Raw genomic sequence first — 27461 nt, forward strand, 5'->3', positions numbered from 1 at the left:
GGCGGGGTGGGGTTATAGAATCACAGAACAGTTTGGGGTGAAGGGACCGTCCCAGCTCCCCAGTTCCCCCTGCCATGACAGGGACATCTTCACCAGCTCAGGTTGCTCAGAGCCCGTCCAGCCTGGCCTGGGATGTCTCCAGGGATGGTTCATCCACCACCTCTCTGGCCAACCTGGGCCAGGCTCTCACCACCCTCAGGGCAACAATTCCTCTCTCATGTCCAGCCTGAATCTGCTTTAGTTTAAACCACCCCCCTTGTCCTGCCTGGGGCAGGCGGGTGCACACGAGCCTCGGGCCTGTTTCAGTGGCAGTTCTTACGTTTTTAAGGAAACTCCGCCCCTCGGACGTGCGTGGGGTCCCCAGTGAAACGCCGGTAGGGCGAGCGGCGGCCCGTCCTCCCGCGCTGCGGGGCGGGACTACAGCTCCCGGCGTGCTCGGGCGGCGGCGCCTCCGCCGGGCCGGGGCCGGAACTTCCGCGGGGGGCGCGGGGCCGTGCGGGGCAGGGCCGGGGTTCCGGCGTGGCGGGCCCGATGGCGGCGCCGCCGCCGGTCTATGTGTACAGCCCGGAGTACGTGGCGCTCTGCGACTCCCTCTGCAAAGTGCCCAAGCGGGTCAGCGCCGTGGCGGGGCGGTGGTGCGGAACCGCGGGGCGCTGGGAGCGCAGCGGCGGGGCCGGGGGAACGCTTGGGGGCGGCTGCCGGCGCCTTGGGGCAGCGGGAGGGCGCGGGGAGCTCGGGGAAGGGGCGGGGGGTGTGTGGCCCGTGTCTCCCCTCACACCGGCGGCACTTCCCGGTGCCCCCCCCGCCGCACCGGAGTGACCCCGCGAACCCCGTGGGGCCCTGCCCGGGACCCGCTCCCGTTCAGCCGCAGGTCCGCCCGCCCCGCTCCCGAGCGCCTGTCCTGCGCTAGAGCTGCTCTCACAGTCTTCTTCTCCGTTTTTTAGGCCAGTATGGTACATTCGTTGATTGAAGCGTATTCCTTACTTGATCAGATGAAGTAAGTGCTCCTGTTTTCTGTGAACAGAATATCTTCTTCTTTGCTGAGGTTTGGAAGATACTGAGTAACTGCAGGTTTCTGTCCCTGCTGGCAGCCTGACCATAGGAGCACACACCGTGTGTATTTCTGAGAGCTCACAGGATCCCAGAGTGTCAGGGGTTGGAAGGGCCCTGGAAAGCTCATCCAGTGCAATCCCCCCATGGAGCAGGAACACCCAGATGAGGTTACACAGGAAGGTGTCCAGGCGGGTTGGAATGTCTGCAGAGAAGGAGACTCCACAACCCCCTGGGCAGCCTGGGCCAGGCTCTGCCACCCTCACCGGGAACAAGTTTCTTCTCAATTTTAAGTGGAACCTCCTGTGTTCCAGTTTGCACCCATTGCCCCTTGTCCTGTCACTGGTTGTCACCAGAAGAGCCTGGCTCCATCCTCCTGACACTCCCCCTTTCCATATTGATCCCCAGGAATGAGTCCCCCCTCAGTGTCCTCTTGTCCAGCTCCAGAGCCCCAGCTCCCTCAGCCTTTCCTCACACGGGAGATGCTCCACTCCCTCCAGCATCTTGGTGGCTGCGCTGGACTCTCTCCAGCAGTTCCCTGTCCTGCTGGAACTGAGGAAAGTCTGCTTGTTTAGCTCAATGGCCAAGATTGCAGTAATTCTGGCAGGTGTAATCTATGATTACCTTTCCTGGTCGGATGGGACACTAATTGCCCTGTGCTTTCTCCGTAGAGCACGCTGTCACCTGCTGCTCTCGTGGCTCTGAGCAGAGGTCGTGGTGTAGAAACCATCCTTGTTGATACCGCTCCAAATCCCCGGGCCAGTGCTGATGCTGAGAGGGACCATGTTGTTTTGCTGTGTCGTGACTGATTTGGGAGACTTTTTGTGAGGTCTTGGTGCTGTTCAGGAGAGAACATGAGGTCTGAAGTGAAAGAGTGAGAACCCTCCTGACCTATTAGGCTCTTGACACTGGGGAATATGAAGGGAAAAAAAGGCTTAGCTCAACTTCTCTTGGGTTGCATCTCATAAAATCTAAAAAAAAACCCGTGCTCCAGTTCAGCAGGGCCAGAAAGTCCTATGGGGACTATTTTAAACTGTTTTTTTTTTCTTTCTGGTCATTTGGTCGAGCATGCTTGGGAAGTGGCTGTAGGTGCCGTTACAGAGGCAGAGCCAAAGGGCTCTTCCCATTGCTCTTCCCGGCGCCTGGGCTGTCCTGGAGCCGGCAGCTTCTTGCAGCCTTCCAGTAGCAAGGGAGCTGTACTGGGGTGCCTGTGTGTGTGCCCCCGGAGTGTGGGATTTGGAGAGGGCTTTGACGTGTCACAAGATTTATTTAGGCTGATTGCAGGGCTGGGAAAAGCGACAAGCAAGTTGCTGAGGACAGAGACGGTCTCTGCTTTGCATGCAGGGGGAGTTAAGAGCGTGTAAGAGGTGCTGGTGAGCTCCTGACCCAGCGGGCTGGATTCTTGCTGCAGCACTGGGCTGAGCCTGGACGCTGTCACTCTGTCATTTCCCCCGTGTGCAAGCAGTGTTAGGTCTGCTGGGGATTGCTCAGGCTGGGAGATGCGCAGAAAAGGAGAAGAAACGTGAAGCAAATTGGAAAGGCGGATGCAGGCAGCGCCTGCAGTCGTTCCTGATTGGGATGGCACAGCAGACATTGCCACGCTGGGGAAAGGCTCCAGCTCAGCTGAGCGGCTCTCTCGCTCTGACAGTCCAGTGCGAGAGGAGGAGCGGATTCTGTTTGCTTTTCAAAAGAAGGCTGCTAGTCTGAGGAGGGTAAAGCTGGGCATTCCAGCTGAACTCTGGAGCCTCTTGACCTAACATGCTCCCTTCCTCCTCTCTGCCCAGGATAGTCAAGCCAAAAGTGGCCTCCATGGAGGAGATGGCGAGCTTCCACACGGACGCCTACCTGCAGCACCTGCAGAAGGTCAGTGAGGAGGGGGATGACGACCACCCGGAGTCTGTGGAGTATGGACTGGGTAAGGACACGTGTGTTCAGCAAGAGATTAACTGGGCAGCAGGTCCAGGATGGTCTTTGCTGGGGTCGGTCAGAGGGGTGAGCTCAGGTGTGCTGCTGGGCTGTTTGTGGAGGGCAGTGCTCCTCGGGGTGTTGCGGAACCCTGGCAACCAGCCATCCCTCCTCAAGCTGGTGTGTTCACTGCTGCCCGCAGAGGGTACAGCCAGCCCCACACTGCTGCTGGCTGCCTGTCCCTCGCACACCTGGAGCCAGCGCATTTTGCTGCTGCTTTGAGGCTCTGGAGAGGGACAGGGGGCCCTGACGTGCTGCCCTTGGCGCAGAGCTGAGAGCGGCTGCTGCGCTGGAGGCCACGCGTGCGCAACGGCCTGAAACGCGGCCAGGGACCGGAGCGGCTGCCGTTTGCCTGGTGGCTCTGCTCCCGTCTCGAGACACCGCGCAGTGCAGCGGTGGCAGCGGGCGGGTGGCGGTGGGTACGGTCTTTGTCTCAGGAGCGGGAGTGACCCAGCACTGAGGCGGTGGTGCAGGGGCTGCGCTCATCTCCTGAGTATTCCCCAGATCTGCCCTTCACATTGCTCTGCTCTGCAGGCAGAGGAGCAGCCCTGGGCTCACACCTTGCTGGGTTTTGGCTCTGTAGGAATAGGTGGAGATCATATTCCAGCTATAGAGCTGCAGCGTACCTGGGCCTGTCTCCTTTGTGGATGTCTGTTTTTGGTGGGAGGTACATCCATGACCGTGTCAGGGCTTTCCTGGTAGAGCAGCCAGAGAACTGAGTGGTTTTGCGAGATGGTACGAGGGACCAGTAGGTCGGGCTGGCCAGTCACACAGATCAGAAGTTGGTTCAAGACCCGTCTGCGAATGATCTGAGTGCAAAGAAACATTTTGATGGTTGATTTTTGCGGCAGGTCAACCCTGGCTGTCTGCCAGGTGCGCACCAAGACTCTTTCTCTCCCTCCTCAATGTGGTAGGGGAAAAGATATGAAGGAAAAGATCATGGGTCGAGGTAAGGGCAGGGAGATCACTCACCAGTTACCGTCATGGGCGAAACAGACTCGACTTAGGGAAATTAATTCAATTTATTGCCAATTAATAACAGAGTAGGATAGTGAGAATTCAAAACAGAACTAGAATCACCTTCCCTGTCATACACCCCTCTTCACCGACTCAGCCTCACTCCCAGCGCTTCTACCCACCTCCTGCTGAGTGCTGCAGGAGGACAGGGAATGGGGGTTGTGGTCCATTCATCACACGTTGTCTCTGCTGCTCCTTCCTCTCACACTCTTCCCCTGCTCTAGTGTGGGGGCCTTCCCATGGGAGACCGTCCTCCACAAACTGCTGCAGCGTGGGTCCTTTCCAGGGGTGCAGTCCTTCAGAACAGACCCCACGGGGTCACAGGTCCTGCCAGCAAACCTGCTCCAGCCTGGGCTCCTCTCACAGAATCCCAGAGTGTCAGGGGTTGAAGGGACCTGGAAAGCTCATCCAGTGCAATCCCCCCATGGAGCAGGAACACCCAGATGAGGTTACACAGGAAGGTGTCCAGGCGGGTTGGAATGTCTGCACAGAAGGAGACTCCACAACCCCCCTGGGCAGCCTGGGCCAGGCTCTGCCACCCTCACCAGGAACAAGTGTCTTCTCCTCTTTCAGTGGAACCTCCTGTGTTCCAGTTTGCACCCATTGGCCCTTGTCCTGTCACTGGTTGTCACCCAGAAGAGCCTGGCTCCATCCTCCTGACACTCCCCCTTTCCATCTTGATCCCCAGGAATGAGTCCCCCCTCAGTGTCCTCTTGTCCAGCTCCAGAGCCCCAGCTCCCTCAGCCTTTCCTCACACGGGAGATGCTCCACTCCCTGCAGCATCTTGGTGGCTGCGCTGGACTCTCTCCAGCAGTTCCCTGTCCTGCTGGAACTGAGGGGACACAACTGGACACAAGATTCCAGGTGTGGTCTCCCCAGGGCAGAGCAGAGGGGCAGGAGAACCTCTCTGACCTACTGACCACCCCCTTCTAACCCACCCCAGGTACCATTGGCTTCCTGGCTACAAGGGCCCAGTGCTGGCTCATGGTCACCCTGCTGTCCCCAGGACCCCCAGGTCCCTTTCCCCTACACTGCTCTCCAACAGCTCATTCCCCAACTTATATTGGAACCTTGCCACTCAAACCCAATACAGTTTTTTCCTACTTACACCCCCTAAATCTGCTGTGTGAGTCCAAATCCAGTACCTGTTGGGAGGGTTTTGTGCCATGACTTTTTCATTGTGTCTGGAACAGAAAGTTCGAGCCGCGGTTGGAACTCAAAACAAAGAGGATGTGCTTCCTGGAGGAAAAGGCCTGTTGTGTCTGACACACGGACTCTCACCCGCAGGTTACGACTGTCCGGCTACCGAAGGGATCTTTGAGTATGCGGCAGCCGTGGGAGGAGCCACCATCACCGCAGCCCAGTGCCTGCTGGATGGCAAGTGCAAGGTAGCGATTAACTGGCCTGGAGGGTGGCATCATGCAAAGAAGTAAGAAAACAACCTCTTCCCTTGTGTTTTCTCACCTGCTGTCTGAACCCCACCTCTAGCTCCCGGTGCATCCAGCGGGGATCGGCTGGAAGAGAGAACAAGGTGTGCGCGGGTGAGGGAAGGCAGGAGGTGGATGGGCAGAAGCAGAGCGTAGGGCAGAGGCCTGAGAGCCGGCTGGTTACTGCCCCGTCCTGGTGCTGCCAGGGGCTGCAGCGCAGGTTGGGACCGGTGTGATCAGAGGTGTCCTGCCGTCCATTGGTACGTGGTCATCTCTGGGAGTTCCGGTGAGAATTGATTTTGCAAAGGCTGTGGAGAGGCAAGCGATTGGTGTTGCTCCCAACATGGAAGGGAATGAGAACCTGTCACCCAAATTGTTTGGTGTGGCTTTTCTGGTTCCTTAATAAGAGGTTTGGAACAGGGTAGGACTGACCTCTGTTTTGCCCCGTGCTCTGTGGGTGGCTGTTTACTCTGAGCCGTAATGTCAATAATGAGCTTCCAGAAAAACAGGAGAGGAAGTAAAAATTTTGTCCCTGAATCCCGTGATGAAAATAAAGCGGTAAAAATAGTTTGTTTCCATGGCTTCCCTGTTTTCCATGGATGTGTGTTTTATTTTGTGTCCCCCATCTCACAGAGCATGAGGCCTGTCTGCAAATGCGGACAATACAGCACCCTTCCTTGTCCCGTTAACTGGCCCTCGCAGTGCTCTTGTTTTTACTGGGGAGCCCCAGAAACTGTCACAAACCACGTGTCTAACCCTGACAGTTTGTACATGAATGTGTAGATTTCTCTTCTTGCTCCAGTGACTTTTCTGACCTGGGAGAGAAACCCTGGATGTTTCTCTGGTGATGTGCAAATCCCAGGGATGGCAGCATCTCATCAGGACCCTTTTCCTGCTCAGCGCTTTGCTGGAGGTGCCTTCAGCTTCAGCTTGGTGAGACAGGAGAGAGTTGAGCTTGGCTGAGCTGCACTCCCTTGCTGTTTGCAGGAGGGGTGGCTCTTTGAAAATCTTCCGTTCTCTTTTATCTCCATTGCGTGGTTTATAAAATGCCTGTAACAGAAGAAACCTCAGCAGCGTTGCCGCCAGTGAGCTGTGCTGTTAGCATTGTTCTGGGAAGCAAAAAGTCTGTTTAAAAAAGGCATTGAGTACTTCCTGATCCCAAAGGACCTTCCCAGCCACGCGGGGAGGTGGCCCAGGATGCTGCGGAGTCAGCAGCCGCCGTGGTAGGTGCCAGTCCAGTGTGAAGGTCCAGCCAGACTGACACCCAGCTCCAGGACCTGCGTCCTAGCAAAATACATGTCCTTTTGTCAAAAAAGACCTGCTGTCTAGTAGCATAGTTAACTTTCCGAGGTCACGGAGGCAGGAATGGTAACCACTGTCACCTGGGGCTTTTCGAGCTCCCAGTTCACTGGTGTGCCTTGGGGGCAGAGGGCGGGATGCTGAGCTGGTGCCTTTCCTTGACCCAGCCCAGCTCTCCGTCCTGGCAGTGACAGCCCGAGCTGTGCTGTGTGGTCTGTGGGGTCAGAAATCCCGCGTGCCGGCCCTGAGCTGCAGCTGTGACGCTGCTCAGCCGCTGTCCGAGCCGGCGTCCTGCTCTGCTCGCTCTCAGGTTTGAGAGAGGTGGTGTGTTACAGCGTGGAGAGAGCGCCCGAGACTGGACGTGGTTCGCTTTGCTTCCTTACAGGCTGGGAAAGAGGGGAGGAGTACGGTGTGCAATTGCAGCTCAGGAAGATTCCCAGGACACGCGGTAACATCACTGTAAACGAACGGCGTCACTGGGAAGCAGCTGTGCTCCCTGACATCTGCAGGGGATGGCAGCAAGTGCAGTTCTGCTGCCCCGGGCTTGCTCCTTGCTGTTAGCAGCTGTTTGCTGGGCAGGGAGTGTTGGGGGAAATGAGCCGAGTGCTGTGGCTGAAAGTCAAGAAGCATTTCCAAGAGGCAGATCTCAGATCGCGGAGCCGTTTGAGCCCGGGGCAGAGGGGTTCAGATCCTCCCGCTGCAAAGTGGGAGTGTGGATGGGCTAATGCCGAGTGGTGACAGGGACTTGACTTTGAAGTGAGTCTGCAGTAGGGATTGAGAAACTTTCTTGTTCCTTTGATGCCAACAGTATGGCACTGCCCCTGATGTGTAGCAGGGATAAGTCTTTCCATGCAACATCTGTCCTTTGTTTATTCTGGCTGAGCCCAAGAGCTGTATTGTGAGGGACTGCATGTGGAGCGTCCTGTTTGCATTTTGCTGGGGTGGAAGGGAGGGTGTTGCTTTGGGAAGAGGCTTAGCCACCATCCCCTGAGACTCTGGAGCAGAGCAGCAGAGTGCTGCGACTGCCCTGGACCTGCCTTTCAGTGCCAGGACCGTCCCGGGAGCAGTGACCTGGGTGCTGCCTCTGCTGCCCGGCGCTTGCACGAGAATGGCCAAGACCATCCGGGGGCCTGTCCTCTTGCTGCAGGGGGAGAGGAGGTACAGCAGAGAGTGCGTTTGAGTCGAGTGGCTCCAAACTTCTTTAAAATATCTCAGGGGTAGAAAGCTAACGTTTTATTAGTGCGACAGTGCAATGTTCGGGGGTGCTCTGCCAAGCCCCCATGGGGCAGGGCCTCTCTGCAGCACAGCGGGGTCATGCATTACCAGCCACCAGCAAGCCCAGGGTTGAGAAGCAGTTGGCACAAGGAGTCGTGTCCTCTGTGCTGCCCAGACGTGCTCTGAGATGTTCCTGACCCATCCCTTTGCAGCTGCTGGGCCTTGCCCGGACTCTTCATCCTCCTTTGTGCCCCCGTGAGTTGGAGGCTCATGAAGTAGAAGTGACAACTGTGAGGTCAGTGGCGATTGCGTTGGCGATGTTCAACCTCTCAGACATTGTTTTTACAGAGATGAAGCCTCTGGCTTTTGTTACCTGAACGATGCTGTCTTGGGGATCCTGCGGCTGCGCCAGAAATTTGACCGTGTCCTTTATATCGATTTGGATTTGCATCATGGGGATGGTAAGGCCCAGCACAGGCTGCAAACAGCACAGCCACGGAGACTCGGGGAGGGATGGGAGAGGTCAGGGTCTGTGGGGACAGAAGGGCTTCACCTGCTGCAGCCGCTGTGGCTTTGCCTCCTTTCAGTGCAGTCAGGTTCCCTCAATCCATTTCTGCCTTGTCCTGCTTGATGAATTTACCCTGTGCTGCTCATCAGACCTCTCTTGAGGGTCTGGGCAGCAGTCTTGTCCCTAAAGCCACAAACAGCATGTTTGCATTCCAGTACTCCCCTCCGGCAGTGGCTCTGCAGCCAGGACGTCCCCCAGCCCCTTGTCTCATCCCAGCAGAACAGCTGCTGACGGTGTTTAGTTGTTTAACGCCACCAGTGCCAGAGGGAGGCAGGCAGGCAGTAGTAAGCATTGCCTTTAAAAGAAGGCTTGATGCTGTAAAACTAAAGCCAGAGCTGGCCTTGCTGAAACTGCTGTCCTTCAGCGACGTTCTTTCAACACCATTCAACGTTTCCTGCTCTCCTAAGTGTAATGGTATGCTTCATTTTGCTCTGTTTTCCCCCACATTTGGTTTCTGTTAAGTTTCCTGTTACTTCTTTTTCCTTCTCCACCCCCACTATTTTAACGTCTTTAAGGAAAAGGCATGTTGATCTGCAGCAGCGCTGAGAACAAGAGCTCAGTAGCTCTGGTTGCAATCAGAGCCATCTCTGGCCAGGGCGTCCCTGCTCAGCTCCCTCCCTCGACCTGGGTGCTGACCTGAGCTGTCGGGACCCATCCAGTGCTGATTAGCGTGACACCCACCAAATAAATGTCTGTTGTGACCTTGCTGCATTTGAATTCAGGTCTCTGTTGATTAAGGATGGATTTATTGAGCCACGTCTGGTTTTCTGCTTTGTTCATTCTGTTCCCTCTCCGCTTGCTGCCCCGTGGTTATTGAGCGGCTCGTTTGTGTGATTAGACTCTCATTTATGTGAATGATGCATGGAAGCTTTTTCCTCTTCTGTTTTCTGGTAGGAGTTGAAGATGCCTTTAGTTTCACCTCGAAAGTCATGACTGTTTCTCTGCACAAGTTTTCACCAGGATTTTTCCCAGGCAAGTTGAACTTATGAAGTTGGTGCTAATTAGGTTCACACATCACTGATGAGGCCCCAGCAAAGGCAAGTCCCGTCCGTTCCATCCAGCAGAGATGTCTCACTGCCTCTCCTGTTGACTCAGGAGGAGAGGGGCAGCTACACTGGACATTTCCTCCTTTCTGCTTGTGGAAAGGGTGAAACTGGGGAATGACCTATTAGAGAGCAGTGTAGGGGAAAGGGACCTGGGGACAGCAGGGTGACCATGAGCCAGCACTGGGCCCTTGTGGCCAGGAAGCCAATGGTACCTGGGGTGGGTTAGAAGGGGGTGGTCAGTAGGTCAGAGAGGTTCTCCTGCCCCTCTGCTCTGCCCTGGGGAGACCACACCTGGAATCTTGTGTCCAGTTGTGGCCCCTCAGTTCCAGCAGGACAGGGAACTGCTGGAGAGAGTCCAGCGCAGCCACCAAGATGCTGCAGGGAGTGGAGCATCTCCCGTGTGAGGAAAGGCTGAGGGAGCTGGGGCTCTGGAGCTGGACAAGAGGAGACTGAGGGGGGACTCATTCCTGGGGATCAATATGGAAAGGGGGAGTGTCAGGAGGATGGAGCCAGGCTCTTCTGGTGACAGCCAGGGACAGGACAAGGGGCAATGGGTGCAAACTGGAACACAGGAGGTTCCACTTAAATTTGAGGAGAAACTTGTTGGGGGTGAGGGTGGCAGAGCCTGGCCCAGGCTGCCCAGGGGGGTTGTGGAGTCTCCTTCTGTGCAGACATTCCAACCCGCCTGGACACCTTCCTGTGTAACCTCATCTGGGTGTTCCTGCTCCATGGGGGGATTGCACTGGATGAGCTTTCCAGGTCCCTTCCAATCCCTGACATTCTGGGATTCTGTGAAACTGCTGGGTGGCCACCTCAGCCCTTGCACGCTGCAGGACAGAACTGGGCAGAGGGTGAGAAGCGGGTCTATCCAACCCTTCTTGTGTTGGTGCTGGCAAGTGGGCTTCACTAGCACACCAGGGGTTCTGGCTCTCTGCTCCCATCCCACACGTGTCTCCTCCTGCTGATCCCCTTTCCCTCATCCTTAACCATGGGGTGTTTCTGGTTTTCAGGCACTGGTGATGTGACAGACGTTGGCCTGGGGAAAGGTCGCTATTACAGCGTGAATGTACCTATTCAAGATGGCATTCAGGATGAGAAGTATTACCAGATCTGTGAAACGTAAGCCTTCTTGCTCTGGTGCAGTGTACTTGGATGGGATTTTAGAGGACAGAGGCTGCACAGATTTTCTTTATTTGCTATTTTTAATTACAGTCCTTCCTTAATGCTTCTTGCAGCCCTCTGCTCTTGCCGAGGCGCTGCCAGATCAGGCATTCCTGGAGAAAAAAGGCAAAGAGACTGTGCGAAACGGTGTCAGCTCCGTCAGTGCCAGGGGCGGCTTCCTGCCCAGTGCTGCTGGAGACTGATCTGCCACAGCACAGTGATACAAATAAATGGGGAGGAAGTTTGGTCCTGGCAGCTTGGAGCACGTGCACTTTGAGCTTTCCTTTCTGTAATTTGCAGCGCTTGTGTTTGATCACTTGTGTTCTGGTAAATAAACTCTGGTGCTGCTTTTGAGGCGGCGTAGCACACGGATCATTGCCTGTTGTTTCTGGAAGCTGAATGGCACAGGCTCCAATTAAAGTACGTTGTTACTAATTGCTGCTGCGTGGGAAGCGGTCCTCCTTAGGGGAAGGGTAGGACAACGTGGGCCTTGGGCAGAGGTGACGCCCCTCTCATCCATCCCGTCCTTGACGTACACAGTAGAGAGGCTGACTCTGGGTCACTTCAGGAAGGACACTTACGCCGACTTGACTGCTCTTCCCTTGGCGCTGTGATTTTTCTCTGCCTCGGTCCGTTTAGCTTGGTGAGACTGTGGTCAGCGTGGCCTGGTAGCTGTCAAAACACGCATGGTGTGAGCAGCCAGCCCTGCCGCGGTGCCGGGGCTGCGCTGCTGGCCCTGGGGCCAATACGCGTGCTGAGTGGAGATCCTGCTTTCACCCAGGCTCATGTATTTTACCTCTGAGTTTTTTCTGGACATTTTCTCTTCACCAGTCAAGTTTTTCCCAGTGATGTGTGAGTGTCAGTAGTGAATTTGTGGTGTTTGTAGAGCTGGCAGCCTCAGCCCCGCAGGCCCCTGCCTTGGCACTGGGCTCGGTGGGGCTCCTTGTCTGTCACTGTTTAAGTTTCTTCAGGTGAGTGCTCATAAATGCTCTTTGTCATGCAAGCAGCTCCACAGTGGCCTCTAATTGCATATGAGACAGGAACTGGTGATGCTTTGGTTCTCTTAACCAAGGCAAGAGCATTTATTCCAGGGGTCACATCTGTTTCTACTTCAGCAAAATAAAAACTTTGTTGTGAAAGGGACATGTTTTTCTCCATTATTTGCCTTGTATTTGGGGCTTTGGAGCACAGTGCTGGGAACGGGATTATTCCCTTTGTGGTGTTCATGATACTAAAAGCCTCCTGGAGCAAAGCCAGATGCCTGACATGCCCAACTGCCTTCTGCAAGGGAGAATACTTGTAATAAACTGTCTCCAGGGGCTGGCCCTGCTGCACCCCAGCGTCCTCTAGAGCTGCGGGAAAATGTACTTGTGCCTCAAGAGCCATGTGGGAGAGAGGAGAGTGGAACCTGGGCAGAGCCTTGCTCTGCTCAGCCTGCCTGGTCCTGCTGAGACGTGTGTGAGAGTTTAGCATTGTTTTGCCAGATCCTTCTCTTCAATGTGACTTTTACAGAGGAGAAAAGCCCCTGGATTTGGCACCTACAGCCCTACTGCTCTGGGTACCGATGTAACCACGTGGTTTGGTGCTGTCACTAAGCTGATCAGGACTAGATCCCCCTCCCCTGTGTGTTCTTAGTGATGTTTTTGCCTTCACCAGCCCTGTGATGAGTGCTTTGAGAGAGAAACTTACTGCAGGAGAGTAGCGGAGGGCTAACTGGGACCAGAGGGAGCTTAACGGGTATGAGGGGTGTGTGAGAAGACAATGCAGAAACCTGGAGAGGCATCAGTGGGTCTGAGGGACCCAGCACCCCCCGAGCTGTGTTCATAGTAACCCTCCGCTTCTCTCCACAGTGTGCTGAAGGAGGTGTACGCTGCGTTCAGCCCCAACGCGGTGGTGCTGCAGCTGGGGGCAGACACCATCGCTGGAGACCCCATGTGCTCCTTCAATATGACGCCTGAGGGAGTGGGCAAGTGCCTGAAGTACGTCCTGCAGTGGCAGCTGGCAACTCTCATCCTGGGGGGAGGTGAGTGCACACGCGTCCCGATGCTCACAGGGAAACCGCTTTGTGCCCCCGGAGCCCTTCCTGGAGTGTGTGCCTGTGGGCTGGCGCTGGCTGGAGTTCAGCACGGTGACCGCTGGGCAGCATTGGGAGGACACTGTGTTTTCACAGAATCCCAGAGTGTCAGGGGTTGGAAGGGACCTGGAAAGCTCATCCAGAGCAATCCCCCCATGGAGCAGGAACACCCAGATGAGGTTACACAGGAAGGTGTCCAGGCGGGTTGGAATGTCTGCAGAGAAGGAGACTCCACAACCCCCCTGGGCAGCCTGGGCCAGGCTCTGACACCCTCACCAGGAACAAGTTTCTTCTCATATTTCAGTGGAACCTCCTGTGTTTCAGTTTGCACCCATTGGCCCTTGTCCTGTCACTGCTTGTCACCCAGAAGAGCCTGGCTCCATCCTCCTGACACTCCCCCTTTCCATATTGATCCCCATGAATGAGTCCCCCCTCAGTCTCCTCTTGTCCAGCTCCAGAGCCCCAGCTCCCTCAGCCTTTCCTCCCACGGGAGATGCTCCACTCCCTGCAGCATCTTGGTGGCTGCGCTGGACTCTCTCCAGCAGTTCCCTGTCCTGCTGGAACTGAGGGGCCACAACTGGACACAAGATTCCAGGTGTGGTCTCCCCAGGGCAGAGCAGAGGGGCAGGAGAACCTCTCTGACCTACTGACCACCCCCTTCTAACCCACCCCAGGTCCCATTGGCTTCCTGGCCACAAGGGCCCAGTGCTGGCTCGTGGTCACCCTGCTGTCCCCAGGACGCCCAGGTCCATCTCCCCTACACTGCTCTCTAATAGGTCATTCACACAGACCTGAAATCCGTGATACCAACAGGTGTAAATCTCAATCCTGACCCTCAGTTTTTGAGTTGAAGGCTGCTTGGCTCCTCCAGGGAGAGCAGAGGCTGTTAACCCTGATGTTAACCAGTCTGAAATCTGTGACAATGTCAGGACTCCATCACAAGTCCATGTTTTGTGCCATAAACACCAACCTGCCTCAGTTCTCCGGTTCAACACTGCATGCTTTATTCTTTGAGAAACGGAGCCTCTAGAAGTTCAGCTGTAGGATTTTCTTGTCCGCCTCATTTTTCCGTGACGTAGAATCACAAAACCATAGAATATTTTAAGTTGTAAAAGACCGTTAACATCATCATATATTAGTTTCTGATATTTTCTCACATCTGTTATTTGCTTGCTGAAGCTGCTCCATTCATGGAGTTCAGTAAATGGTATTTGCTATCAGAACAATTTGATTCTAGTATGGTGACCTGTATAATTCCTGTTGAGCTGTCCCTGGCTTCTCAGTGACACCTCTTATTCCCCTCTGTGCTGATCTCTTCAGCCATTCTCTTTAAAAGTGAGCGCTGTGTTCCCAAACCTTGCGCATCTGGCAATGAATGGTTCTGTTTGGATTCCAGCAGGGGCTTGGGCAAGGACCTGGGTGCCTGCATGGAACAGCGGGGCTCTTGCACCCACAAAAGCTAAGGTGGACTTAGCTCTGCTGTGCTGCACAACCAGCTGCTTGTCCAGTGGGGAGAGCAAAGAGTGACCCAGCACTGTGCTCCTGGAAGCATTTGAAGTGGAATTGGGGGAAGAGTCAATACTTGACCTGGGGAAAACAACCAATCAGGATCCCAAAGAGAAAGGAATGTTGAAAAATACAGTCTCCCTCTCTTCAAAGTGCTTTTCTATTTTACTATTTTAGTTGTCTTTGCTGGGAAAAAAACTCCTGCAGAATTGCTTTCAGCTCAGGTTTTTCCTTGTGGGCTCATACACTGTTACCACAGAGGTGGCCATTGCCATAGTGACTATGAAAACTCATTTACTTGTAAAGCAGTCACAAGTTGTGCTAATGAGCTTCCTATCTGTCCTCTCAAACATGCCAGTGCTGAAGAGCTCCCCAGCAAATGGCTGGGCGTGTGTGTTGTGCTTGGTGGGGGGAAGACTGGCAGTGGAAGGGAAGAATCCCCCGTCGCCAGCGCTGCCCTTTGCTGCTCCTGTCACCTTCCAACACTCCTCCGTGTTGCCGGGGGCTCATGCTGGGTCTGATATGGTGGCTGGAGGATCCTGGCGTGTGCCCTGTAACTGGGGTCCAGTTTGGGACCTCTGTCCTTGCATACAGTGTCATTTGCACCTGGGCTTGTGTAGGCAGCCGGTGCACAATGTCAGTTTTGGGCACAGCTTGAGTGGATTAAATAAGCTGAATGCATGTAAACTGTGCATCTTGCCTCTGTGGGTTTTTTTTTTTCCCTTCCACTAAAATCTCTCCCCTCTCTTCCCTTTCCCCACTCTTCCCCCTCCAAAATCACAATTCTTACTGGAGACAGGAGGCTACAACCTTGCCAACACAGCTCGCTGCTGGACGTACCTGACCGGGCTCATCCTTGGGAGAACGCTGTCCTCCGAGATCCCTGACCACGAGGTAACGCCTTGACAACCCTCCCTTCCCCCCGCACGAGAGCCGACTCATCCTACTGAATCCATGTGGCGTCCTCGCTGCTCAATCCTGTTTCATTGGGACACTCTTGTAACAATAATGCTCTGTCCTAGCAGCACAGTGGCTGCTTGTTCCCAGAACCTGAGGCTGTCGCGTCTTCTTGCAAAGGAGCTCAGGTGCCAATAAACTCCAGTCTCAGGTGGTTACAGAGAGGATGGGGAGGGGGAGTCACCTGTTTGCTCTAATTACTCTTCAGGATGGGCATGTACTAATGCCAGGAAAGAGCCAGGCCTTTCTCAAGGCTTAAATGTTAGCCTAGATTTCCTCAGCTTACAGAAAGTTCCAGGTTGCAACTCTGAAGCTTTTCTGACCAGCTGTGGGGCCAGGTGCTGTTCATCGTGATCACATATGAGCTGTCTTTTAAAGTCCTGAGTGGGGCTGGACAGCTGGTTGGAGGGACACAATCTAGACTGAGTTTTGGTGGAGTAAATATAAGCTCGTAATAGGTCTCAAACCACAGATCAGTGTTATTGACCCTACAGAAATAAAACTGCACATGCAAGGCTGTTCAAGCCTACAGTGACTACAGGGAATTATGGTTTTGCCTTTGTCTAAGGATCTCACAGACCAGGATACATGAGGGAGTAAAGTGGTTGTAAGTATTGAAACTGGGCATTCGTCATTACAGACACAAGATGCTTTTTGAGAGGCGTTGTGCTTAAATATGGTCCTTTAGCCAGGTGTCTGCAGAAACAGGTTTTAAACAAGACGTGATCTTTCTCTTGTATTCAGGAAGTCAAAAGAGTGGGTCCCTCTGCAGGAATTAACTCCTGAAGGTGTTAGGGTTTGCCCATTTGTTGTTGCTCTGAACAGTTTATTTGCTGTGTTAATGATTTCTGTACCAAGAAATGGTACAGAAATGAGGGAATGAGTCGATTGCAAGATGTCACAAGGTGCACGGCGGGGCCCTGCGTGCTCAGGCTGCTCCTTCTCAAAGGAATTGGTATCTCTGCTTGGGCTGCGGAGCTGAGCCGGCTGCCAGTTGGTGCTGCTGGCCGTGGTCTGATTGTGTTCCCATTGCAGCAAAAACAGTGCGTGTGGTTTTGTTTCTGGAGTTGAGATGAGATGAGATGATGAGATGAGCTGCGCAGGGTTCACCATGGAGAAAAGTTGCGAGAGATCAGCCCAGCATGTCTCTTGGAGCTGTGGTGCAGCACTTGAAGAGGAATGAGCTGGAGGGAGGAGAAACACGGGCTGTCTTGGATGGAGCAGTTGCCAAGTGCTGCTGTTCTCACTTGGGCACCTGTAGGAGACTTTTATGGCAGGCTCGTAAAACCAAGTTCCTGCCATGAGCAAGCGCGTCTTGACTCCTGCACCACGGAGAGGGATCGTCCCTGGGTGGTGACGTTACCCAGCAAAGCAGCCGGTGAGGATCAGGAGCATGGGAATGCTCATGGAACGCCAGGTGAAGTGGCTGGAGCGGCGGTTTGTCACAGCCAGAAAGCTCTTGTGCGAATGGAGTTTGCTGGAGCTGAATTGGGAACAAGTCAGAAATCCACGGTGCTCTGCTAGAATATACATCAGGTCCACAAGGAATGCATGGGGACACTGGTATGTGATACATTGATTGTTTTAAGGCCAATGGCCATGTGCTTTATTGAAGCCTTTGTGATAGAGTGACCTTGGTGTTAAGAAGTAGCCTTGGTAGGTGAGTTGAAGGGCTCTGGATCAGATACCAGCTGAAAGATGGTGATGTCCGTGTCAGTAAGCGGGGAGCAGCAGCCCCCCTTCCTGGGATCTGCCTTTCTCTTGGTACCCAGAGGATGCAGGTGCCCAGGGCCCAGGCCCCTGGGTTACCAGGTGGGAGCGGTGAATTGTGTTTGAAGCACCCTGAGCACGGCCCTTAGGTCACCATAGGAACCTCCGGTACAGCTCTGCTCCCTGGCTTTGCGGCACTGATGAAATGCCAATTAAAAGACATTGCGAGGAGCATTCCCTGTCAACAGGTTTATCCCACTAGTGCCTCATTAGTGGCACGAGATCCTGTTTTTCATTTACATTTATAATCCTGTTCTTCATTTACATTTATAATCCTGTTCTGAAATGAATTAAGCAGTTTGTATCAACAAGTACAATGAAAGCCAGGGCCACCAGCTGATGCTTAAAGTTTTCCAGAGGATTTCCTTTATCAATTTTAAATGTGTTCTTGCTTCTTCCCATCAGCAGTGATCTGTGTTTTTAGCTCCTGAACTCACAACCAAGATCAATGATTTCTGAAACCAACTGTGTTGACAAGAACATTGAAGGATCATCTTCATTTTCTTTAATATAACTCTGATGTAGTTACCTGCCCCCTCCCTTCGAAACAGGGTTATTTCATAATGCTGAGCATAGGATTCACTTGTCATGAGGTAAGGGTCCCTCTCATGTTTTAAATTGGCTTGTGTGCAGTCCTGCTCTATCTTCTGGGGTCCTGGGGACAGCAGGGTGACCATGAGCCAGCACTGGGCCCTTGTGGCCAGGAAGCCAATGGTACCTGGGGTGGGTTAGAAGGGGGTGGTCAGTAGGTCAGAGAGGTTCTGCTGCCCCTCTGCTCTGCCCTGGGGAGACCACACCTGGAATCTTGTGTCCAGTTGTGGCCCCTCAGTTCCAGCAGGACAGGGAACTGCTGGAGAGAGTCCAGCGCAGCCACCAAGATGCTGGAGGGAGTGGAGCATCTCCCGTGTGAGGAAAGGCTGAGGGAGCTGGGGCTCTGGAGCTGGACAAGAGGAGACTGAGGGGGGACTCATTCCTGGGGATCAATATGGAAAGGGGGAGTGTCAGGAGGATGGAGCCAGGCTCTTCTGGTGACAACCAGTGACAGGACAAGGGGCAATGGGTGCAAACTGGAACACAGGAGGTTCCACTTAAATGTGAGAAGAAACTTGTTTGGGGTGAGGGTGTCAGAGCCTGGCCCAGGCTGCCCAGGGGGGTTGTGGAGTCTCCTTCTGTGCAGACATTCCAACCCGCCTGGACACCTTCCTGTGTAACCTCATCTGGGTGTTCCTGCTCCATGGGGGGATTGCACTGGATGAGCTTTCCAGGGCCTTTCCAACCCCTGACATTCTGGGATTCTGTGATTCTTAGGACTGCCAAATGACGTGTTTATGAAGTCTTGATAGCCTTGTTTAGTCCCCCCAAACCACTCACAAAGCGGAGATGGTAACGCTGACAGACTTTGAGCAGGAACGGAGGAAGGAGAGCAGGGGGGAAGAAACCCACAGCACGAGACTGATGTCCCCGAGTGTCTCAGTGGACCATGGGTGTTCATAAGACGTGTGAAGAGCAGTTGGGGTCACTTGGCTTGTTCAGCTTGGAGAAGGTTGAGGGTAGACCTCATAACGGTCTGTACCTTCCTCAAGGCAGTGGAGGAGGAGCTGCTGATGTCCTTTCTGTTGTGAGCGGTGATAGGACACGAGGAAATGGAGTGAAGCATCAGTAAATGAGCGTGGAACGCTTCATAAACGATGTTGAGATCTTTTTGTGAGGTGGGGTTTTTGTGGGGTTTACAGAATGGAGGAGGCCGAGGGTGCAGAGTGCGCAGTGTGAGGTGGCCGGATGGGCTCTGCTCATCGGGCAGGGCCGTGTGCTGCCTGCCGCCCGCTGGAAGGTGGTTCACTGGGGAGAAGTTAAATGGAATCATAGAATCATTTCAGTTGGAAGAGAGCCTCAGGATCAGCGAGTCCAAGCATAACCCAGCCTAACTCTAGCACTAACCCATGTCCCTAAGAACCACCTTTTAAACCCCTCCAGGGATGGTGACTCCACCAGTGTCCTGGGCAGCCTGTTCCAATGCCCGACAGCCCTTTCCAGGAAGAATATTTTCCTAATATTCAATCTAAACCTCCGCGGCGCAACTTGAGACCAAACGTCACCCTGTTTTGCAGCCAGCCGGGGAGGTTTTGCCTCAGTGTGACATGCGCTTTGGCTGTGCTTGCAGGAATCAAACGCTTTGTGTGAGATACTGGCTGCATATAGAGAATCATAGAATCATTTTTGTTGGAAAAGGTCTTTAAGATTGAGTCCAACCGTTAACCCAATGCTGGCTCCAAACCATGTCCCTAAGAACCTCTATCTCCACATCTTTGCCCATTTGACATATTGCGATGGTCTTAAATAGCGTGGGAGTGGGCAATCTGGAGGATGGTGCCTCCTTCACCGCAGTATTGTCCGGGAAGCTGTCAGTCTGTCTGTCTCACCTCCTCTCTGCCGCAGTAGCTATGCCTACTCTTCTTCCTCCAGCATTTCTCCCCCTGCAGTCATTGCACATTCCCATCTCCCAAACCCCGGACACCGCTCCTTTCTCTGGGCCATCCCGTGATGGGAGGGAAGACATTGGCGGTCCCAGGTGTGTCTCCCTCTGGGTTAAACCTCAGCTGCCTTTGGCCTGCTCAGAGCTTCACGGTTGCACATCAGACACCTGTGACTCGCTCAGTTTGGGCACGCCTGAGTTTTAAACAGGAGCAGTTGGGAGCTTCCAGGTGAGCTGCTGATTAATGGGAGGATTTTCAGCTTTCCTTGTGGGTCTTGGTTCTGAACACTGCTTGTTTCATCCCTGAAAATGGCAGGGTTTTTTCAGGGATGAAAAAAGTGTATTTTCCCCTATTACAAATAAATGGATGAGTGAGTAGCGCAGGCATTTTGCTGTTGCTGAAGCATGAGCTTGCCTGCTTGTAATACAATATCTTCCTTATTCTGAGAGATGAAGAAGTCTTCTGAAGCACTGACCTCTTGAATCCCCTCAGGCTGCAAGAGAGTGGATACAAGGTGCTTGTGCTAATAGCTTTTCTGTAATGTCTTCAGAAATATTAAAGCTCAAGCCTCGCACCTCAAAGAGAAAACCTACGTTATGGGTTCGTTTTGGTGGATTTGCCTCTCTGAGTCCCTGTGGTGGGTCAAAACTCGGCTGATTCCCAGGTGCTGCTTTTTGCTTCTGTCAATTGGTGAGCGGTTGAAAGAATTTCCTTTGTTAGTGCTTCCTCAAAGACTTAAAGCGCCTCTGAGGGCAGCAGTGAGAGGTGGCTGTGTCCTCATCCTGCTGCTGGCACAGGGCAGAAGTGGGCAAGGGATCCTGCTGGTTTGTGTCTCGGTCTGGGATCAGGGGTGACACATTTTCTCCTGCTGTCTGCACAGGAACCTGCACTGGAGGGGTAGGAACATGTTGTGTTGAGCAGCTGGGGCTGTTTGTTTCAGAGCAGCTGCATCAGAGCTCTTGAATCACAGCATCACACAATAGTTTGAAATGCCATCTAGTCCAACCGCTGCCATGAGCAGGGACATCTTCACCAGCTCAGGGTGCTCAGAGCCCCGTCCAGCCTGGCCTGGGATGTCTCCAGGGATGGTTCAGCCACCACCTCTCTGGCCAACCTGGGCCAGGCTCTCACCACCCTCAGGGCCAACAATTTCTTCCTCATGTCCAGCCAGAATCTCCTCTTTTTTAGTTTAAAACCATCAGCCCTTGTCCTATCACAACAGGCCCTGCTAAAAAGTCTGTTTTTAAAAGAATGCTCGTGGCTGTTCTTCAGAGACAGCTCTTCACACTCGCTCAATCTCTTGATGTAGAGGGCAACCCCTCCACCCTTCCTTCCTCGCCCGTCCCTTCTGAACACCCTGCAGACATCGATCGCCGCCTCCAGCCACGGGATCCATCCCACCACGGTTCAGCGGTGGCCACGAGGTCGTAGCCTTCGAGCAGCACGGTGGCTTCCAGCCCCTCCTGTTCGTTGCCCATGCTGCTGCGTGTGTTGGTGTAGAGGGATCTCAGCCGGGCTGGTGGCTGTGTCGCCTTCTCAGAGGAACAGCCCTTAGTTCCTCCGCAGTGTTTCATTGGGCTTTCCCGTTGGCCTCTATTAGCTCAGGAGCCCCTGGCTCATCTCTGTAAGACTTCAAGTGTCCTCCAGTGAGGCCAACGCATTTCGGGGCCATGGCTGGGGATCCTCACAGGCACCCTGCCCCTCTAACCTGGGCAGCTCATCCCACCGCTTGTCATGGGTGGGTCTGATATCATCCCTGTCCCCAATCACAATGGCATTACCCAGTTCCAGATTTACCAGGCGTCCCCACTGACCTGCTTTCTGGCGGACGATATAAAGCCCAGGCAGCCCCAGGCTCTGCAGCCCGTATCGGGTGGCTCAGCACGTGGAGCTACAGGATATTAGTTAATACCAAAAGCTTCTCAAGTGCCATAAACCACATCAGTGCAAAAGTCCAGGTTTCTTTACCCTATAACACAGACTTTGAAAAACAGTTGCGTGAAGCTCTATCGGTGCTCTGTTTCACTTTGACACCACAGAAGCCGGGGGGTGAGGGAGTGCGAAATGCCGCCTTTTTGGGGACGAACTGTGCCTTGTTATTTCCTACTTTGGATGTTCTGGACACGCGGTACGGGGTCCGCTGTGCCACTGCCTGTGCAAGCAGCACGTTGTACAGACAGTGCCAGTTACTGGGATGTGTGCTTTTTCCATGGATGCTGCAGTCAGGATTTTATGTGTATGTCCTTTCTTCCTGCAAGTGAGCCAGCTGGCTGGGTTTGTGGAGTCAGTGGGGCCTGTTTGCTCCGGGAGTAGCCGTGTCCTGTTCAAGAGCAAACTCAAACCAGTCTAGAGGCACCAGCTCTCGGCGAGGACTTCCCAAAACACGTCGGCTTCTTCTGCTTTAGCCATTTTCGGTCTCTCTAAGCAGGAAAAATGTCAGTGTTCCCCTCTCATGTCAGTATTTCAGCAGGGGTTTTGCAAAGCAATCTCCGGGCAGAGGTGGGGAAAGGAAGATGTTCAGCTATAAAGGAGATTACCTAAGAAAACTGTGAAAATAGTCTGCTTGAAAAATATACATCAGTCCTTGGGCTGACCCTGGAGAAGCTAATGAGCTAATTAGCTAAGTATGTGCTGGCCCCGGGTCCATCTCTGATCTGAATAGCCATGGTTGTTTTGCAGCCACAATGTAGTGCAGCTTCTGCTGCCCGCGTTGCTTTGGGGTCAGGTGTGAGCTCATTCGCACAGCACTGAAAGCACAGGTTGCATCTTTACCACTGATGTTTTGAACCCTGGTGTGTCTGCTTCTTGGCTTGCTGTGGTGTGCTCGTGCAATCAAACTGCTGGCAATCATTTGTGATTCTGCATTGTGGTGTAGAGCCCACATGCTGCAGGTTTTTCTCCTGCAGGCTCAGCTGCATGCACAGCCAGGAAAATGTAAAATGGGCATCAACAGCTTTCCCAAATAAAGCATTGGGGTAGACATGAGGCTGTCCTGGCTGCACCGCTGAGCCCTTGAATTGGTAGCAGTTGCAAACTCTGCTGACTGTCCTCTCCTCTTCCCCACAGTTCTTCACAGAGTACGGTCCTGATTACGTGCTGGAGATCACCCCGAGCTGCAGACCAGACCGCAACGAGCCGCAGAGAATCCAGGAAATCCTTAACTCTATCAAAGGTGAGTTGTCCAAGCCAACACTCTCCTGGCTTGTAGGTCTTTTTGGAGAGGACTTCGGGAAGCTCGCTGAAGCCTTTCTCACTGACTAGAAAGATGAACCACATTCGCTTGGCCGCTCATCGTGTACAACGGCATCGGTCTCCTGCTTCGTGTGTGATTTCAGCGTTAGTGGCACGTCAGCCCGGAGATGTGGGTCCCTGTTGGCAACAGGTGCCGTTGCCTATTCTCTGGCTGTGCAGAGGAGCAGAGGCCTTGTCCCTATTAAAATAATGGAACAGCCCAGGTTGTAAGGGGCTTTACAGGTCATCTGGCCCAACCTTTCATGGGAAAGAGAACCTAGGTGAAACTATTTAGCACCCTGTCCCCTATCATCCTGAAAACTTCTAGCAATCAGGACTCTCCCATGTCGCTGGGGAGGTTGTTCCAGCGATTAGTTGTTCTCACTATAAAAAGTTTCTTTCTTATAACGAGGTGATACCTCTCTTGGTGCAACTCATACCCATTGCCCTTTATCCTCTCCATGTGGCTCCTTGTGAAGAGAAAGCCCGTGTCCTCTCTCTAGCTGCCCTTCAAGTACTGCAATGCAGTTAGGAGGTCCTCCCGAGCCTTCTCTTCTCCAGGGAGGAGACCCAACTCCATCAGCCTTTTGTCATAAGACAGGTTCTTCAGATCATCTTTGCGGCCCTCCTGTGGCCCCTGCCTGGTCCGTCCATCTCTTTGGATTTGTGGGGAGCAGAACTGCACGCAGTACTCCAAGTGCAGCTGACAAGCGCTGAGGAGAGTGAGATGATCCCATCCCTATCTCTGCTGGTAATGTCCCTGCAATTGCTGCCCGGGATCCAGTTTGCCCTGGTTGCTGCGGCGACACACCGCTGGATTATCACCTTGCTGTCCCCCAGGACCCCCAGGTCCCTTTCAGCAAGGCGGATCCAGCCACACAGATCCCACCCTGAGCTGGCTCTTGGTTGTGCTGTCCCAGGTGCTTTACCTTGCCCTCATCTTTGTTAAAGTTCATGCTGTTCTTGTCAACTGACTCTTCCAGCTTGTCCAGGTCTCTATAAGAGGTTCTCCCTTCTGCCGTGTCCACCTCAGCACTCAGCGTGGTGTTACCAGCTGACTCGGTGAGGTTGCTTTCGATCCCATCCTCCAGATTGTTTGTGAAGATGTTGAACAGTGTGGGGCCTGGTATCCATCCCTGGGGGACCCGCTTGTGACAGGCTGCCAGCCTGAGTGAAAACCATTGATCGCCACCCTCTGTGTGCTGCCTGGATGGCTGGGAAAAAGGAAACATCACGCCTGTTTTAAAAATTATAAAAAGGAATATCCTGAGAACTACCAACCAGTCAGCCTCAGGTCTGTGCCCAGTAAGGTCATATAGCTGATCCTCCTGGAAGTCAAGGCATATGAGTAACAGAGAGGTGGTCAAAGACATCTGGTGGTCTTCTAAAATGGAATGACTGCATTGGTGAATAAGGGAAGAGCAACTGATGTCATCTCCCTGGACTTCTGTAAGACATTTGACATGTTCCCACGCAACATCCTTGTCTCTAAACTGGGGAGATACGGATTTGATGGATGGAGTGTTAGATGGATAAGGAATCAGCTGGATGGGCGCATCCAAGGAGTTGCAGTCAATGGCTCGATGTCTGAGTGGAAATCAGTAACAAGTGGTGTCCCTCGGGTCTGCACTGGGGCTGGTACAGCTCAGTATCTTTATTAATGACATGACAGTGGGATCAAGTGCACCCTCGACAAGTGGCACGCCCGAGGGATGGGATCCATCCAGAGGTACCAGGACAAGTTGGAGAAGTGGGTCCATGTTAACATCATGAGGTTCAGCAAGGCCAAGTGCAAGGTCCTGCACCTGGGTCAGGGCAACCCCCAGTATCAGTACACTGGGGGATGAAGGGACTGAGAACAGCCCTGCAGAGAAGGACTTGGGGATGCTGGGGCATGAAGGACTGGACATGACCCAGCAATGTCTGCTTGCAGCCCAGAAGCCAGTTGTAACTTGGGTGCATCACCAGCGGTGTGACCAGCAGGTGCAGGGAGGGATTCTGCCCCTCTGTCCCCGGTCAGGCCCCCCTGGAGCTCTGTGTCCTGCTCTGGGTCCCCAGCACAAGGAGGACATGGACCTGTTGGAGCAGCTCCAGAGGAGCCACAGAAATGGTTCCAGGGCTGGAACAGCTCTGCTGGGGAGAAAGGCTGAGAGAGCTGGGGTGTTCAGCCTGGAGAAGAGAAGCTCCGGGGAGACCTTAGTGTGGCATTTCACTTTATAAACGAGGTTTCTAAGAAAGACAGAGAGGGAGTTTTTACCAAGGCCTGTAGTGACAGGACAAGGGGCAAGAGTTTTAAACTGAATGAGGGTAGGTTTAGGTTGGACATAAGGAAGAAATGTTGTATGATGAGGGTGGTGAGACACTGGAACAGGCTGCCCAGAGGAGCTGTGTATTCCTGGAGGTGTTCAAGGTCGGTTGGACGGGACTTAGAGCAACTTCATGTAGTGAAAGATGTCCCTGCCCATGGCAGGGAGGTTGGACTAGATGGTCTTCAAAGGTCCCTCCCAAGCCAAACTGTCCTGTGATTAATTCAGTGACGTGAAACCCTTGCTGGACATGGTCCTGGGTGTCATCAGCCTCAGACATGTGTGCCCACACAGTCTTCCTGCAGCACAGGGCGGCTGATTACAGCTGGGCACAAGAAGCTGGGCTGCAAGCCCAGGTCTTGGCCTGGATGCAGGGAAGGTAGGATGGCTGGGATTACTCTGTCCACAACAGAGGAATCTCTTAGTGGGCTGCCTGGAGCTGGGGGTTAACGTTTGGATGCAGGAGGACCTGGGGGCTGCGTGGGGCTCGGAGGAGAGCAGCAGCCTGGGGACGGGGGTCTGCGCTGATGCTGTTCGTCCTGGATCTCTGTCTGGTCCATCAGGCGTAGGGGTGGCAGCCCTGCCCCTGGCTGGGCCACTCCATCGGGCTGAAATATCCGTGGAAATATCTTTTCCTGCCTCCTTTTCTTTGCAGGGAATCTGAAGCACGTTGTTTAGCGGAGAAGACTCAGGTTTCTGCAAGAGGATTTCCCATGGGGAAGACAGTGTATTTATGTGAGCAGCTGGTGAAATCTGTGGCTGCGGGTGAAATTTGGAAGAAGTTCCTGCTGGTTGATTCATTTTTTTTCTCTTTATAGAAGAGAATCAGAGCACTGTGGCTCTGCAGGCGGGAGGTGGGCCCTCCAGCAGCAGCCTGCTGGTGCCGCCAGAGCCTCCCTTGCTCCTTCCTCTCTCCTTTATTAACACTGCAGAGTTCATTCTCACAACTAGTTTTCCATGTTTTTTAAGAGAGGGGCTGTTCGGAGCTGTGAACCCTCCCCAGCTGGAGCCCAGCACCACATCACCGTCCTGGCAGGAGCTCGGCCCCTGAGCTGCCCCGGGAGCGGCGCTGAGCGCCAGCCGGGCCCGGGCTGCGCCTCTTGCCCACAGAAAGGCGCAGCCGTTGTGTTTTTAACTGGGACTTTTTTAAATAAAGTGTTTGAAATATTCCTTCAGCAGTTTCTTTTCTCCCTGCACCACCCTGCCTTGCCAGCGCTCTTTCCTGCAGCACTTCACGTGTGCTCTGAAGGTCCGGTCCAGCCAGCGCTGGAAAGCAAAGATCCACAGTTGCGCTTGTGACCTTCCCTTCCAGCCCAGTTGCTAAAGGAGCACAGGGCGAGGGGTGGGCTCCTGGAATCCTGCGTGACCCCAGGGGTGCTGCAAGGGAGGTGCAGGGCAGGGTGGCAGCTGCTGTCCCGGGACATCTCGAATGAACCTCCAGATGCTTCAGCATCTCAGAGAGGGGACAGGAAAACAGATACCTGGTGCTGATCCCTCCCAGTGCCTCTGGCATGGAGCCTGGCCTCTGCTGCCCTGGTCCGCTCCTTCACCTGGCCCGCAGAGCTTTTGTTTGTGCTGTTTCTTTTTAAAGATGGCCAGTCACTGTGGGAAAGCATATTTCCCGTTGCTTTAATTAGTTGATGCTGGAACAAATAGCAAGAGGAAGAGACTCGCAGCCTGGAGAGGCTTTGGTTTGATCTCTTGTTTTTCACTGCTGATCTAAACAACAGGAAATGCAGGGTAGCAGGAGTTCACCTGGATGTGCTCCCGTGTCCCCATGAGTGACTCCTGACCCCCTGCCTGTTTCTCCCATGTCCCCCCAGCGCCTGCTGCAGTGGGCTGGGGGGAGAGCAGTGTGTGTGACTGTGGGCTCTGGGTGCCCAGGGGACATGTCAGCCCTGAGGATTGTTCAGCAGGAGAAAAGCTGGGTATGAGAGAGCAGAGGAGCTGGCTGCCCGTTCCAACCCACCTCGGGGCCTCATGTGCTCTGTCCCTGCACCAGGCACAGGCAGCCCTGTGAGCTGCGGGAGCTGCTTCGGGAACGCAACTGGGAAAACAAATAAGCAATAGGAAACCACGTGTCAAACGTTGTGGTGCTACATGAGGCTTAGGTGAGGTGCTGGGTAGGCTGCGCTCAGGGGTGGGACTGTAGGCACATGGCACCCTAAAGCAGGCAGGTTGTGCACCCACAGGCAGCTGGAGAAACTGAAGCATGGGGTGAAGCAACCCCTCCACCATCTCCATCCACATCCCTGAGTGTGGAGTGGCAGTTGGAGCTCGGCTCGGTGCAAAGGAAGAAAATTGCGGAAGGTGGGACAAAGGCTTGGGGGGCACTCCCAGTGCCCCCTCAACAAACCCCTCACACCCACACCCCCTCCAGCCGGCTGAGGGCAGC

At 53.9% G+C, this 27461-nt stretch overlaps 1 protein-coding gene across 1 annotated transcript; it reads left to right on the top strand.

The window, feature by feature from the left end:
• The first annotated feature begins 493 nt into the window (after positions 1–493).
• On the top strand, positions 494–26236 carry HDAC8 (histone deacetylase 8). Its single transcript, XM_082062094.1, has 11 exons — positions 494–612; positions 945–997; positions 2835–2965; positions 5320–5461; positions 8322–8434; positions 9436–9513; positions 10598–10706; positions 12599–12771; positions 15128–15222; positions 22596–22701; positions 25722–26236. Exons 1-11 carry the CDS (start codon positions 532–534, stop codon positions 25742–25744), a joined length of 1104 nt encoding a protein of 367 aa, XP_081918220.1. The 5' UTR covers positions 494–531; the 3' UTR covers positions 25745–26236.
• The last annotated feature ends 1225 nt before the right edge of the window (positions 26237–27461 follow it).

This window comes from Streptopelia decaocto (genome assembly GCF_964273445.1).
Source record: "Streptopelia decaocto genome assembly, chromosome: 10".
NCBI classification, from domain to species: domain Eukaryota; kingdom Metazoa; phylum Chordata; class Aves; order Columbiformes; family Columbidae; genus Streptopelia; species Streptopelia decaocto.